Source organism: Lissotriton helveticus, chromosome 5_1 (genome assembly GCF_964261635.1).
Source record: "Lissotriton helveticus chromosome 5_1, aLisHel1.1, whole genome shotgun sequence".
NCBI classification, from domain to species: domain Eukaryota; kingdom Metazoa; phylum Chordata; class Amphibia; order Caudata; family Salamandridae; genus Lissotriton; species Lissotriton helveticus.
This window is the reverse complement of record NC_136065.1, coordinates 257,814,408-257,826,799: the sequence shown is the minus strand read 5'-3', so window position 1 is coordinate 257,826,799 and position 12,392 is coordinate 257,814,408. Positions and strand designations below refer to the sequence as shown.

The 12,392-nt window shown below is 43.2% G+C and overlaps 1 protein-coding gene across 1 annotated transcript in view; it reads right to left on the bottom strand.

Moving 5' to 3' along the window:
• The window catches only part of LOC144752438 (uncharacterized), a 408,565-nt gene extending 397,331 nt beyond the window's left edge, over positions 1-11,234 (bottom strand). The window contains exons 1-2 of the mRNA XM_078640369.1: positions 10,755-11,234; positions 3,659-3,724 (exon numbers count right to left, since the gene is read on the bottom strand). Of these exons, the coding sequence (XP_078496495.1) occupies positions 3,659-3,724; positions 10,755-11,234 (546 nt within the window). The remainder of the gene's footprint in view (positions 1-3,658; positions 3,725-10,754) is intronic.
• Positions 11,235-12,392: the final 1,158 nt, after the last annotated feature.

Genomic DNA, 12,392 nt, shown 5'->3' with positions numbered 1-12,392 from the left:
GCTCCGTCCATCACCACCCCCTTTTGTACCGCTTTTGGCCGCCATAAGTGTGGCAGGGTATGCTCAGACGTGAGTCCCTTGCTCATTTTGCCACTGGATTCAAGCAAGCCGGGCTGAAGACGGCTGAAAAATGACAGAAACCGGTCCTCGGAAGCTTGTTTACGGTCCAGGGAAAACGTGGCTTGGCAGTTCGGGCTGGACTGTTCCCATGAGGCACAGGGTCAGACTGATTTGCATATAGCCATGTCTGAACTGGGGTGGCAGAGTGGGCTAAAGAACGGTGATGGATTAAACCCAGATCTTTTGACTGGGTGTGAGTGTTTGATTGATTCAGATGCTCCGTCCATCACCACCCCCTTTTGTACCGCTTTTGGCCGCCATAAGTGTGGCAGGGTATGCTCAGAGGTGAGTCCCTTGCTCACTTTGCCACTGGATTCAAGCAAGCAGGGCTGAAGGCGGCTGGAATGCCAGAAACCGGTCCTTGGAAGCTTGTTTCCAGTCCAGGGAAGACATGGCTTGGCAGTTCGGGCTGGACTGGTCCCATGAGGCACAGGGTCAGACTGATTTGCATATAGCCATGTCTGAACTGGGGTGGCAGAGCGGGCTAAAGAACGGTGGTGGATTAAACCCAGATCTTTTGACTGGGTGTGAGTGTTTGATTGATTCAGATGCTCCGTCCATCACCACCCCCTTTTGTACCGCTTTTGGCCGCCATAAGTGTGGCAGGGTATGCTCAGACGTGAGTCCCTTGCTCACTTTGCCACTGGATTCAAGCAAGCCGGGCTGAAGACGGCTGGAATGCCAGAAACCGGTCCTCGGAAGCTTGTTTCCGGTCCAGGGAAGACATGGCTTGGCAGTTCGGGCTGGACTGTTCCCATGAGGCACAGGGTCAGACTCATTTGCATATAGCCATGTCTGAACTGGGGTGGCAGAGTGGGCTAAAGAACGGTGATGAATTAAACCCAGATCTTTTGACTGGGTGTGTGTGTTTGATTGATTCAGATGCTCCGTCCATCACCACCCCCTTTTGTACCGCTTTTGGCCGCCATAAGTGTGGCAGGGTATGCTCAGACGTGAGTCCCTTGCTCACTTAGCCACTGGATTCAAGCAAGCCGGGCTGAAGACGGCTGGAATGCCAGAAACCGGTCCTCGGAAGCTTGTTTCCGGTCCTGGGAAGACATGGCTTGGCAGTTCGGGCTGGACTGTTCCCATGAGGCACAGGGTCAGACTGATTTGCCTACAGCCATGTCTGAACTGGGGTGGCAGAGTGGGCTAAAGAACGGTGGTGGATTAAACCCAGATCTTTTGACTGGGTGTGAGTGTTTGATTGATACAGATGCTCCGTCCATCACCACCCCCTTTTGTACCGCTTTTGGCCGCCATAAGTGTGGCAGGGTATGCTCAGACGTGAGTCCCTTGCTCACTTAGCCACTGGATTCAAGCAAGCCGGGCTGAAGACGGCTGGAATGCCAGAAACCGGTCCTCGGAAGCTTGTTTCCGGTCCAGGGAAGACATGGCTTGGCAGTTCGGGCTGGACTGTTCCCATGAGGCACAGGGTCAGACTGATTTGCATACAGCCATGTCTGAACTGGGGTGGCAGAGTGGGCTAAAGAATGGTGGTGGATTAAACCCAGATCTTTTGACTGGGTGTGAGTGTTTGATTGATACAGATGCTCCGTCCATCACCACCCCCTTTTGTACCGCTTTTGGCCGCCATAAGTGTGGCAGGGTATGCTCAGACGTGAGTCCCTTGCTCACTTTGCCACTGGATTCAAGCAAGCCGGGCTGAAGACGGCTGGAATGCCAGAAACCGGTCCTCGGAAGCTTGTTTCCGGTCCTGGGAAGACATGGCTTGGCAGTTCGGGCTGGACTGTTCCCATGAGGCACAGGGTCAGACTGATTTGCATACAGCCATGTCTGAACTGGGGTGGCAGAGTGGGCTAAAGAACGGTGATGGATTAAACCCAGATCTTTTGACTGGGTGTGAGTGTTTGATTGATTCAGATGCTCCGTCCATCACCACCCCCTTTTGTATAACTATTATAGACAACAGATTTATAAGACTCTCACACTAGCAAAATTGACAAGTGGGTAAGAGGGAACAGACCAAAGTATCAAATCACTGCCCCCACTAAACGTTGCGCATTCGCAGCCAGCCACTGTCACTCCCAAGCGTCTCTAGTCCCAGTGGCAAGTCACAGATCGCCCCTCAGCGGAATGAACAAGTCCCTCCTTGTACTAACCGTGTTAATTCTCCCAGTATTCTCCCGTCAGTTACAGGTCTGCAGATGTTAGGGGGCGGGGCCCGGCCCGGCCACTACCAGCCCAGGACGGCCACAGATGGTCCCGCCCTTGTCCCGGGCTTCTCCCGGCGCTGCCCGCATGCATCCAGCGGGGCGGGAGGCGTTCCGGTCTTTAGTAGCGCCACCGGGCGCAGCCAGTGACGTCCCGGGTGCTCCTCTGTCCCTGGGGCACCTGGGAGCTGTGGTCCAATGTTGTAGTGAAGAACCGGCCGTTGCCCTCACGGCGCTGAGGAGTTAGCAGGTGAGCCGGTGTGCAAGTTCTGAGCAAAGCCGTTGCCCTCACGGCGATTAAGGCACCTACGTGCTGTCAAACAATGCCCCCCACAGAGCGCTCGGCGCTCCGGTCTTTAGTAGCGCCTCCGGGCGCAGCCCGTGACGTCCCGGGTGCGCCTCTGTCCCTGGGCCACCTGGGAGCTGTGGTCCGATGTTGTAGTGAAGAACCGGCCGTTGCCCTCATGGCACTGAGGAGTTAGCAGGTGAGCCGGTGCGCAAGTTCTGAGCAAAGCCGTTGCCCTCACGGCGATTAAGGCACCTGCGTGCTGTCAAACAATGCCCCAACAATGTCAAACAGTCGATCCGTCTGTCTTATGTCTTTGGTAGCTGCCGAATAAAACTTTAGACACCGTTTAATATCCAAAGAATGTAACACCTCTTCTGCTGCTGTTGCAGTATTTTTTAAAAAGTTTGGTAATGTTATCTTCCTTCTTAAATGAAAAACAGTTCGTACCTTTAGTATAAACTTTGGGATTGGCATAAGCATCACATTCTCTTTTCTAAACTCTAAAAATGGTTCTCTGCAACTTAAAGCCTGCTTTTGCCTACTCTCCTTGCAGATGTTATTGCAAATAAAAAATCTTTTTTCATGTTAAATGCATTAACCTAGACTTAGCTGAATGTAACAAGTAAGGCAAGAATTTTTGATCTTCCATGATTGTTGGATCTAACTGTTGCTCACGTCCCCAAAGCAGAAATTGTTTCCATTTCATATCGAATGTTCTGACTGTTGAAAGAGCCCTTGCTTTCTTCTGTATTTCTGTGCAATCTTCTGGCAATCTCAAAGTCTGTTTGTTTAGATTGAAATAGTCGAGTATATATTGGTGGGTGTCATCGTGCCCAAGTCAATGCACAAGACTTTAGACTGAATATGCTCTAAAATGTGTGCACCACCAAAGCAAAGATAGTACAGATGGTGGAGAGTTTAACCTTAGAACCAGCTACTTCTTTTTCATATATAATTGACAAAGAGTGTCTGCAGTTCTCTGTTAGCATGATAACCATGAGCAATGCAACGCAGTGACAAACAGCATATTCATCAGTTTTTCACAAATGTATTTCAATGGACTGAATATACTTACATCATCAAGGGATTTTTCCTCAATTATCTGATCCAGATTCTGGTCAGCAACATTGGGTGTAGATGGCTGAAAGAATAAAAAAAAAGAATAGACATTTATAACAAATCAAAATTAAGTGTGGTCGCCATTTTGCATTTCTTTTCACAAATCATTGATTTTTACCATTGGTGACGGGATCATAAGTGTAAGTCAAAAATGTATTTTAAGAAAAGGAAGTATGTTATAGTAAACGGACAGGTGTACAAGAATTCTAAAAATTGTCACAGTATATGAATAGTCGTTGAAAACAAAAGCTGTCCAGAAAAGTTCAGAAAAATTTGGAAATACAGATTGGGGATGAAGTGTTGAGGCAATTATAAAATAGATCCGTGAAGAGGAAGAGATTTGGAATAAAGAGCTAAAGCAGTGAGAGGATTCGAGGATTCTAGGAGGAAAATAAGCAGAAATGACAATGAACTGCTTCCTGAACAGAAATACATACCAACAGGAACAATTTTATAAATATATTCTGCTTATAGGAAGTCCAAGCTTATGCACCCAAGCTTCAGTGAACTCTGAAATATTTTTGGCTTTTAACATAAAAGCAGCACATATATTAGAGAACAAAACTACTTACTTTGTCCCTTGTGGCTTCCTCACTATTCATTGCTATGGGAGGAATAGTCTAAAGGTAAAAGAGAAAGTGAGAAAGAGACCTTGATGAAAGGCAAACCACAATAATTGATGACAGTTTTCTCAGGTATTTGTATTTGTATTTGTATGAGTATGTGGTATTTATAGAGTGCTAACTGTCGCTCCGAAAGGAGCATCCTGGCGCTAAGACAGTGTACAAATACAAAAGTAAATCTAGATGGCCGCCATTTCAAAACCGTCCGACAAACCATAGATCCAAGTTTTTAGTTGCTTCCTAAAGGCATTCTCCTGCGCCAGGAGTCTAAGGTATTGGGGCATGGCATTCCATGCCTTGGAAGCCAGTACCGTGAGGGTCTTACCTCCCTTGGTTTTATACTTGAATCTGGGGATGTTGATTAGATTACCACCTGACGACCTCAGGCATCTTAGAGGGTTATAGCGAGAGAAATGTCTCCTAAGATACTTTGGACCTGTCTTATTTAAAGCTCTAAAGGAGGTCAGCAAGAGCTTAAACAGGATCCTCTTATGTAACGGAAGCCAGTGTAAGGTCTGAAGCGCAGCAGAAGCAGAGGATCTTCTAGGTAATTTAAGTACCAACCTCGCTGCTGCGTGTTGTACACTCTGAAGTTTTTTTAGCGTGGATTTTTTCACCCCAGCCATCAGGCTGTTGCAGTAATCTAGACGCGATAATATCAAGGCTACTGCCACCGTCTTTCTAGAATCAGTGGGCAGGAACTTGAAAAACTTCTTTAAAGATTCAATGATACTAAAACAGCTTCCTGCCGTATTTCTTACGTGCTGGTTGAAGGAGAGAGCGGATTCAAATAGTACCCCTAGATTTCTCGCGGTTTCAACTGGCGGGGGCGGAGCTGGGGAATCATCAGGCCAACAGTCCTTAGGACAGAAGTGAGCCTCTTTGCCCAGTGGTAAGATCTCTGTTTTATTGGCATTGCATTTTAGGTGGTTGTGCAATGTAAGTCTCTGTGACCCAATCAAATGTAGTGTTGATGTCATTTAGGCAAGGTCAGATCCATATAAAACCATACTGCATGTGTGACACTATAATGCATCATTGCTTAATAGGAACCCAATCCTTTTAGAACCAAAAAAAGCTTGTTCAAATTACAGGAGAAGGGACCTTGGACAGATGGTACTTGATGTCTGAGGAGTGGGCTGGACTGAAGGATCTGGAGTCATAAAATATGAAGAAGGGCGGAGGGATGAACAGTGTGAAGGGAATAGGCTGAAACAGATTATGTTGTTTACCCAAGTCAGTGCACAAGACTTCAGCCTACATAGGCTCTGAATATCAGCAAACCCAAGATGGTCCGTAGGGTGGAGATGGAACCAGGTCCTGCTCTTTCATACATAATGTCTGTACCTGCATATATTCTTCTGTTGTGTTAACATTTGATCATTAGAGTACGAAATGTAATAACTTGTAAAGTAAAGTGATAGAAGGATTTTATGTAACGTGGAGGAATTAACATTGTAAAGTCTTAATGTTCGTTTTACAAGTGATTAATGAGAAATACATTTTTTAACAAGTAATGCACTGATTTAAAGGTGCACAGGAACAATGTTCTTGTATATGTGTGTTTAAGGAAGATCTATGACGATTCTTATGGTAGCTGATTTTGTGTAGGCCTCATGTGTATTTCTCCCTGGCTCTCACAACTGAAGCATTTGTAATGTTCATGAGTATGCAGAATCGTATCTTTCTCACGTTTCTGTTGTAGGTGGAAAAAATCCTCTTTGTTAGTTAGAATAACGCTTTTGTTTTAGGAATTAGGCATCAGGAGGAGAGGATACATTTGAACAAGGAGTGCTGATAATGTGGGACGGTGTTCTTTCTCACTGGAGAAGGCCTGAAAATCAAGGTCATCAAGCCAGAGACCAAGAGTATTGAAACTGACTGGAAAGTTACCTACGAGGAGGTGTCCAGCTGGATGGGATGATCTTGTGATGCAAAGATGGGTGTGTCCTAGGATTGTGATGTTGGAATTGGGGACAGTGCCCTGGGGATTTTGGAAAGGAAGAGGAGATCTGATGGAGAGAGAAGGAGCATCTTAGAATGAGCTCCGTAGCTTTATGCTACATGGCCCATTCAACGCGGGTGCACTTCTTAGGAAGTCTTCACGCACTGACATCTTTTTCCTTAATTTGCTTGGGGAAATGCTACGTAGGGATGTCATGTTAGTGGTAGTGTACGGACAGACTAATGCTTTTACTTAAGAACCTCAAATGAAGAATACTCTTGATGTCGACGCAGTGATCATCTGCGTTCTGATTTTAGAACTGGTCATTCTCTGCATGTTGCATAGATTGAGCGTTGCCCGTAAGTTTGGTTTTGTATTAGTTCTAATGTCTTTTTACACCCTCATTCTGAGGTGTTTGTATGTCCAATTGTTCTTGGCATTGTAATAAACTATCTAAATTTAGAACCTGGAGTCAGTGATTCTTAGGAGTCATGGGTTATTCGAATTGTGAAATCTAATTAGATAAGATATTTCTCCCCTCTACACTTTTAAGCAAGAACCAACGGTCTGTAGACCATGGGTTCCCGGGAAAATCTAGGACGTAATACACTAATCTCTTCAAGTGATTTTGCCTCAGTTGTCTGATCCAGCTTATGGACAGCAACATTGGGTGTAGGTGACAGGAAGAAACCCAAAAAAGAACTAACATATATAACAAAACAAAATGATGTGTGCTCATCATTTTACATTTCTTTTTCAGACATTAAAGACTTTCATCAAGTATGATTCCTGGGTTTCTAATGTCTCTGCCTCTTTACCATTGGTGATGGAGCCATAAGTGTAAGTCAAAAGTAATTTTACAAATGGAGGTATGCGATGACCACTACAAGAAATTCATTTGGCTGATGGGAAATGAGCATGTGTATGAAAATCTTAAAAATAGTCACAGTATATAAAAAGTCATCAAAATTAACAGATTTCCAGAAAAGTTCATGAAAACGGGAAAATGTTTACATTACATTTATATACAGATTAAGGATAAAGTAGTAAAGCATGATAAAAGAGATGAGTGAAGAGGAAGAAATTTGGAATAAAGAGCGAAAGCATTGTGAGTCTTCGAGGATTCTAAGAGGAAGAAAATAAGCACAAATTACATTGAACGGCTTCTCAAGTACAGATATGTAGCAACATGATCAACTTTATCAATGTTTTCTGCTTTTAGGACGTCCAAGCTTCAATGTCCTGAGAAATGGCTTTTATCATATCATTACAGAGCAAAACTACTTACTGTGTCCCTTGTGGCATTTTCACTATCCACTGCACGGGGAGGCACACTCTAATGGCAAAAGAAAACGTAGAAAAGTCTTCTCAATGAATGACAGACTATGAGAATTAATGTAGAGTTTCAACAGATGCAATTATAGTCTCTATAACCTAAACAACTGTAGAGGTACCTTCATTTACATAAGGCCAGACCAGCTAAAACCAATGTTGAGTGCAATGTAAAGATGTAATATTGCATTTGTGGCACAATTTTACAGCATTACAACACTAAGAACTAATTATTTTATTACCAACAAAAAGCTTGTGCTAATTCCATATTCTTTTTGCAAATTAATTTGTAAACCGTGTGTGGGAATCCTATCACCAATTTTTGGTATTGCTACTTATTTTTCATCAATCTCTAAATGGGTCTTGCGGTTACAGTATGGGTTCTGACAATGATATTAACTTATTACGTATAATGATTATTCGTGAACATGCTAAGCTCAAGTTTAACTGTGGCAAAATACCCTCAAACTGTGTTTATGGAACAAAAATGCATATCCAGAAATCATAGAACACCGGCTGGGACAACATGATAATGTGTTAAAAGACCACATTCAAGAAAAGATGGGAAATGACCTTGGACACATGGCATGCCTGATGGTTGGATTAAACTGAAGGAACAGGAGTCTAAGAATGGGTGAAGACTGACTGCACAATAGAACTGAGGAGTAATTAGATATGGTGAAGGGAATAACCTGGAATTGGTTCTTGCTGTGTACCAAACTAAAAACACAAGACATAAACCTCTATGTGCATTGAAGTGTATGCATTAGTAAAGCCGAAGGTCCAGACGGTGAAGATTGTAACTGGAAAACAGGTCCTTGTATGTTTCAATACTATTTTATACAGGCTGGAGACGAAGAGAAGAGTGAAGGGGAGGAGGGCTTGGAAATATAAAGCTAAAAGAGTGAGAATCTTTGAGAATTGCAGTAGGAAAAAAATGATCCCAAATGGCATAGAATGGACTCTCACATGGAGATATATAACAAAATAAACAATAATATGATTGCATTCTGCTTTTAGGAAAACCCATGCTTTGCACTGTGAAATAGTTTTGGATTTAATCATTAAAGCAACATAACTATTATAGGCCAAACTACTTACTGTGCCTTTGATGGCCTCTTCACCATCCACCGCACTGGGAGGCGAGCGCTAATGGTAAATGAAAAAGTCAGAAAGAGTTCTCCATGAGAGGCAATCTATGATCATTAATGTAAAGGTGCTGTCAGAGCCTCTATCACTCGCACAACTGCAGTCACACTCTCATTTAGATAAGGTTAGGTCCCTATAAAGCCCATGTTGAAGGTGCTGTAGAGGGATTGCACTCCATGTCTGGCACAATAATACTTATTATGAAAAACATGGGTCCCGGACTGTAGGACAATTATTTAAAATTATGATGAAACAGCAGATATTGGAAAAGTTCAAAATGAAAACATTTTTAAGGAGGTTACGATGTTTTTATTTCACAAAGTAACCAAACAAACCGATTGATGGTTCATGCAATTTTTGAAATTTTATATGCAATTCATAGACATATTGGTGCCCACATGGAGAGGGGGTGGGAAGTGCAGTGAGGGATTTCGTGTGAACAAAAGTGAAAATACATAAATAATCAATTTTACATCATTGATCAAAGATTCATATTTTAGGCTGGTCTCCTTAATTCGGAACCACATTCAAGATGGATGAGTCACAGTTAAATTCCAGAAACAATATCTCCTCTTTATGGCTGTACGGATCCTGTATGACCATGGGAGTAAGTACCAAGGAAAACGTCTACGTTTCGACCCTATTGGGGCGTAGGGTGATTGGCCCTTACAAAACGGGTCTTCATCAGGACATGGGAGCAGTGGGCAAACCTCCTAGGGTGAAGAAAATTAGAAACTACTTAGAAGGGTAAGTATTACCAGATTACCTCAGCGTATACATCACGCGGGTCAGGACATTAAAAACAGCATTAAAAACAGGACTACCATGATCACAGATGTTATTACCTTGGGAGTGGAGGGGCTATACAGTTGCCATCAGGTTGGGTCGTTGTCGCATACAGAAGTTTCTAAATGCAAAACGGAACCTAAGGGTTAGGCCACCTAAACTCTTAAAACGATTACAAAACACTACATGGTGACAACAGGGAGAGAGAATCAGAGAGAATCAAGGATTTACCTCCGGTCCCGGTTTTACCGTCGGGATTGTTGTCAACAGATCAAATCTGGGGAAAAAATAAATGAGAACATGTTCTCATCAGTCAGGTTCAGTTCCGTGAGGGATGTTTCCGCACTAAAGCGTTCCTAAATATCTAAATACCAAACAGGGTTTTACCTTGTCAGACACGGTGTTTGGCGTGGTCTCGAGGCAGTCAGTGAAAGCGGCTCTTGTAACCAGGAAATAGGAGTCAGGGGGTGTGGTTACGTTTATATCGTAAGGTACAGACACTATAGAGGGACTAAAACCAAGGGGTTGCTATGAGACGAAGGACGCTCGCAAAGGCATCAGTGAACATGCATCGTAAAAAAACATTGAAGGACTTTTTCAGTATGTTGTCCCTAACCAACATGTCGGTATAACCAAGTGGACCCGATTTATACATAAACGACATTGCATGGGTGCATGTACCTACCCTGCAAGGTGGTAAAATGCCCTCTTCACAAATAACGCGCCAGTATGATGTATCAAACCAACATGTATGCATAACAGAATTTGAGCACTGACGACATTGCATGGGTGCATGTACCTACCGCCCAAGGTGGTAAAATGCACACTTTTTTTATGATTGCTCAACTATGTTAGTAGGAGATGAAAAAGTTGGAAAGAGTTAGACAGAGTTCTCATAAAACCGCTAGTTGGGCAAAACTACTTTCTGATTCATTCAAACCATTATGCACTGAATCAAAAAATTGCATCCATTTTAGTTCTCTGACATTGTGGATGGGCGCAATGTTCCCACCCCTGGGACCTAGTTTCACTTGTTCCAGTATGATCCACCTCAGGGTTTCTGGAAGGTGGTTCTTTTTGAGACAATGTTCCACTAGTGGTGCACCCTCCACCTTGCATCTTACTCTACTACAGTGTTGTAGAAAACGCGTTTTTATGCGCTGTTGGGTTTGACCGACATAAATTAGATCACACGGGCAGATTATGCAATATATTACATCTTCCGTGTTGCAATTAGTGTGAGATTTCAGTTTCACACGGTGATGTTTGAAGATGAATTCCTTCGTTTGAATAGTTGACGGGCACGCCTTACAGCTCCCACACTTGAAATGACCCAGGATCGGAGGCAGATTCCAAAGGGAAGTGATGGAAGGCATTGGAGTGGTGCCCAGGAGTGAGCACACTACATAATCATGTATATTCTTGGCTTTCTTGAAGGAGTGTAGAGGTAGGTCTTGACACCCCAAATCGTTCGATATCATTGGCCAGTGTTTGTTAACTGCTTTCTTGATCTCATTGCTCTTCGTGGAGAAAGTGGTGACGCAGATTAGTTTTTGGTCATGGCTCTCGATGCGATCATTTGCTTGTAGTAGCGTCTCACGAGGATTGAACCACGCTCTCTTGCGAGCCTTCTTTGTTAGTCTTGTTGGGTATCCTCGTTCAATTAGGCGGCCCATCAGTTTTTTTGACTCCTCCATATAGTCTTCCTTTTTACTGCAATTACGTCGTATTCTGAGAAATTGCCCGAAGGGCAGATTGTCCCTTAAGCTCCTCGGGTGGTCAACAGAACTGTGAAGCTAATGACATGGAATATCTCCGGTCTGCAAGCTAAAAGGAGTGATGCTCAATGGCTGGAAATTATTAAACAACAGGATGTGGTTGCGTTACAAGAAACCTGGGACACTGATTGTAACTTTTGGGTAGAAGGATATGTATCCTTCTTCGTAGCAGCACAAAAGTCAAATAGGGGCAGAAGTAAGGGAGGCCTAGCACTCTTAATCTCGGTAAGTCACATGGGGGCGATGAAAGTCATTAAAGTCAACTCTCCCAACTGTTTAATCCTAGAGGTTCTGATGAATACGGGGGAAAAAATCCTCTATATAAATTTTTATAACTCAACAGAAGGGTCACAAGGAAGTGAAAATATCCTAATGTTGGCAGAATTTTTAAATAATTACAAAAAGAGTCAATCTACTTTTGTTCACTGTATACTTTTTGGTGATTTTAATACACACCTTTGTCATCTAAACTGTTATAATGGTGGTCCTCAGGAAGATGAATATTTGATTCACCCGCACTTTGAACACTCTGCAAAAGGGGGTGCCTTAGAAGAACTGCTGATAAATTTGGATATGTCAGAACCCGCTTTTGCAAACCCAAAAGATAGAGTGGTAACTTACAGTGCTAGAGGTAGCAACACTATCATTGATTTTATCTTTGGGTCACCGAGTATTCTCAATAATGTCATCTCATATAACGCCATTTTGTCAGCATTTAGTGACCATAATCCAGTAATTATGGAACTGACCAATAACAATCCTACCTTAATAAATACTGGTCAGCAGTCAATCTACCCCACTGTAATCCGGGCTCACGATCAAGGTAGACGAGTTAAATGGTCCAGGATTAATGTTGAGGACTTTTTTAATGACTTGTGTGATAAACTAAGTGTTGAACTAAATATATGTAGAAATCCATTGACCACAGGAGGGAATGTCATCAAAGCCTTTGAAACCATATGTAAGAATGTGGCACTGATTCTTACATGCAAACCCTCAAATAAGTCGTCCAAAGCACACGGATGGTGTAATGCAGAATGTACCAAGGCACATAAAAACCTTCTGAAAGCCTTAAAA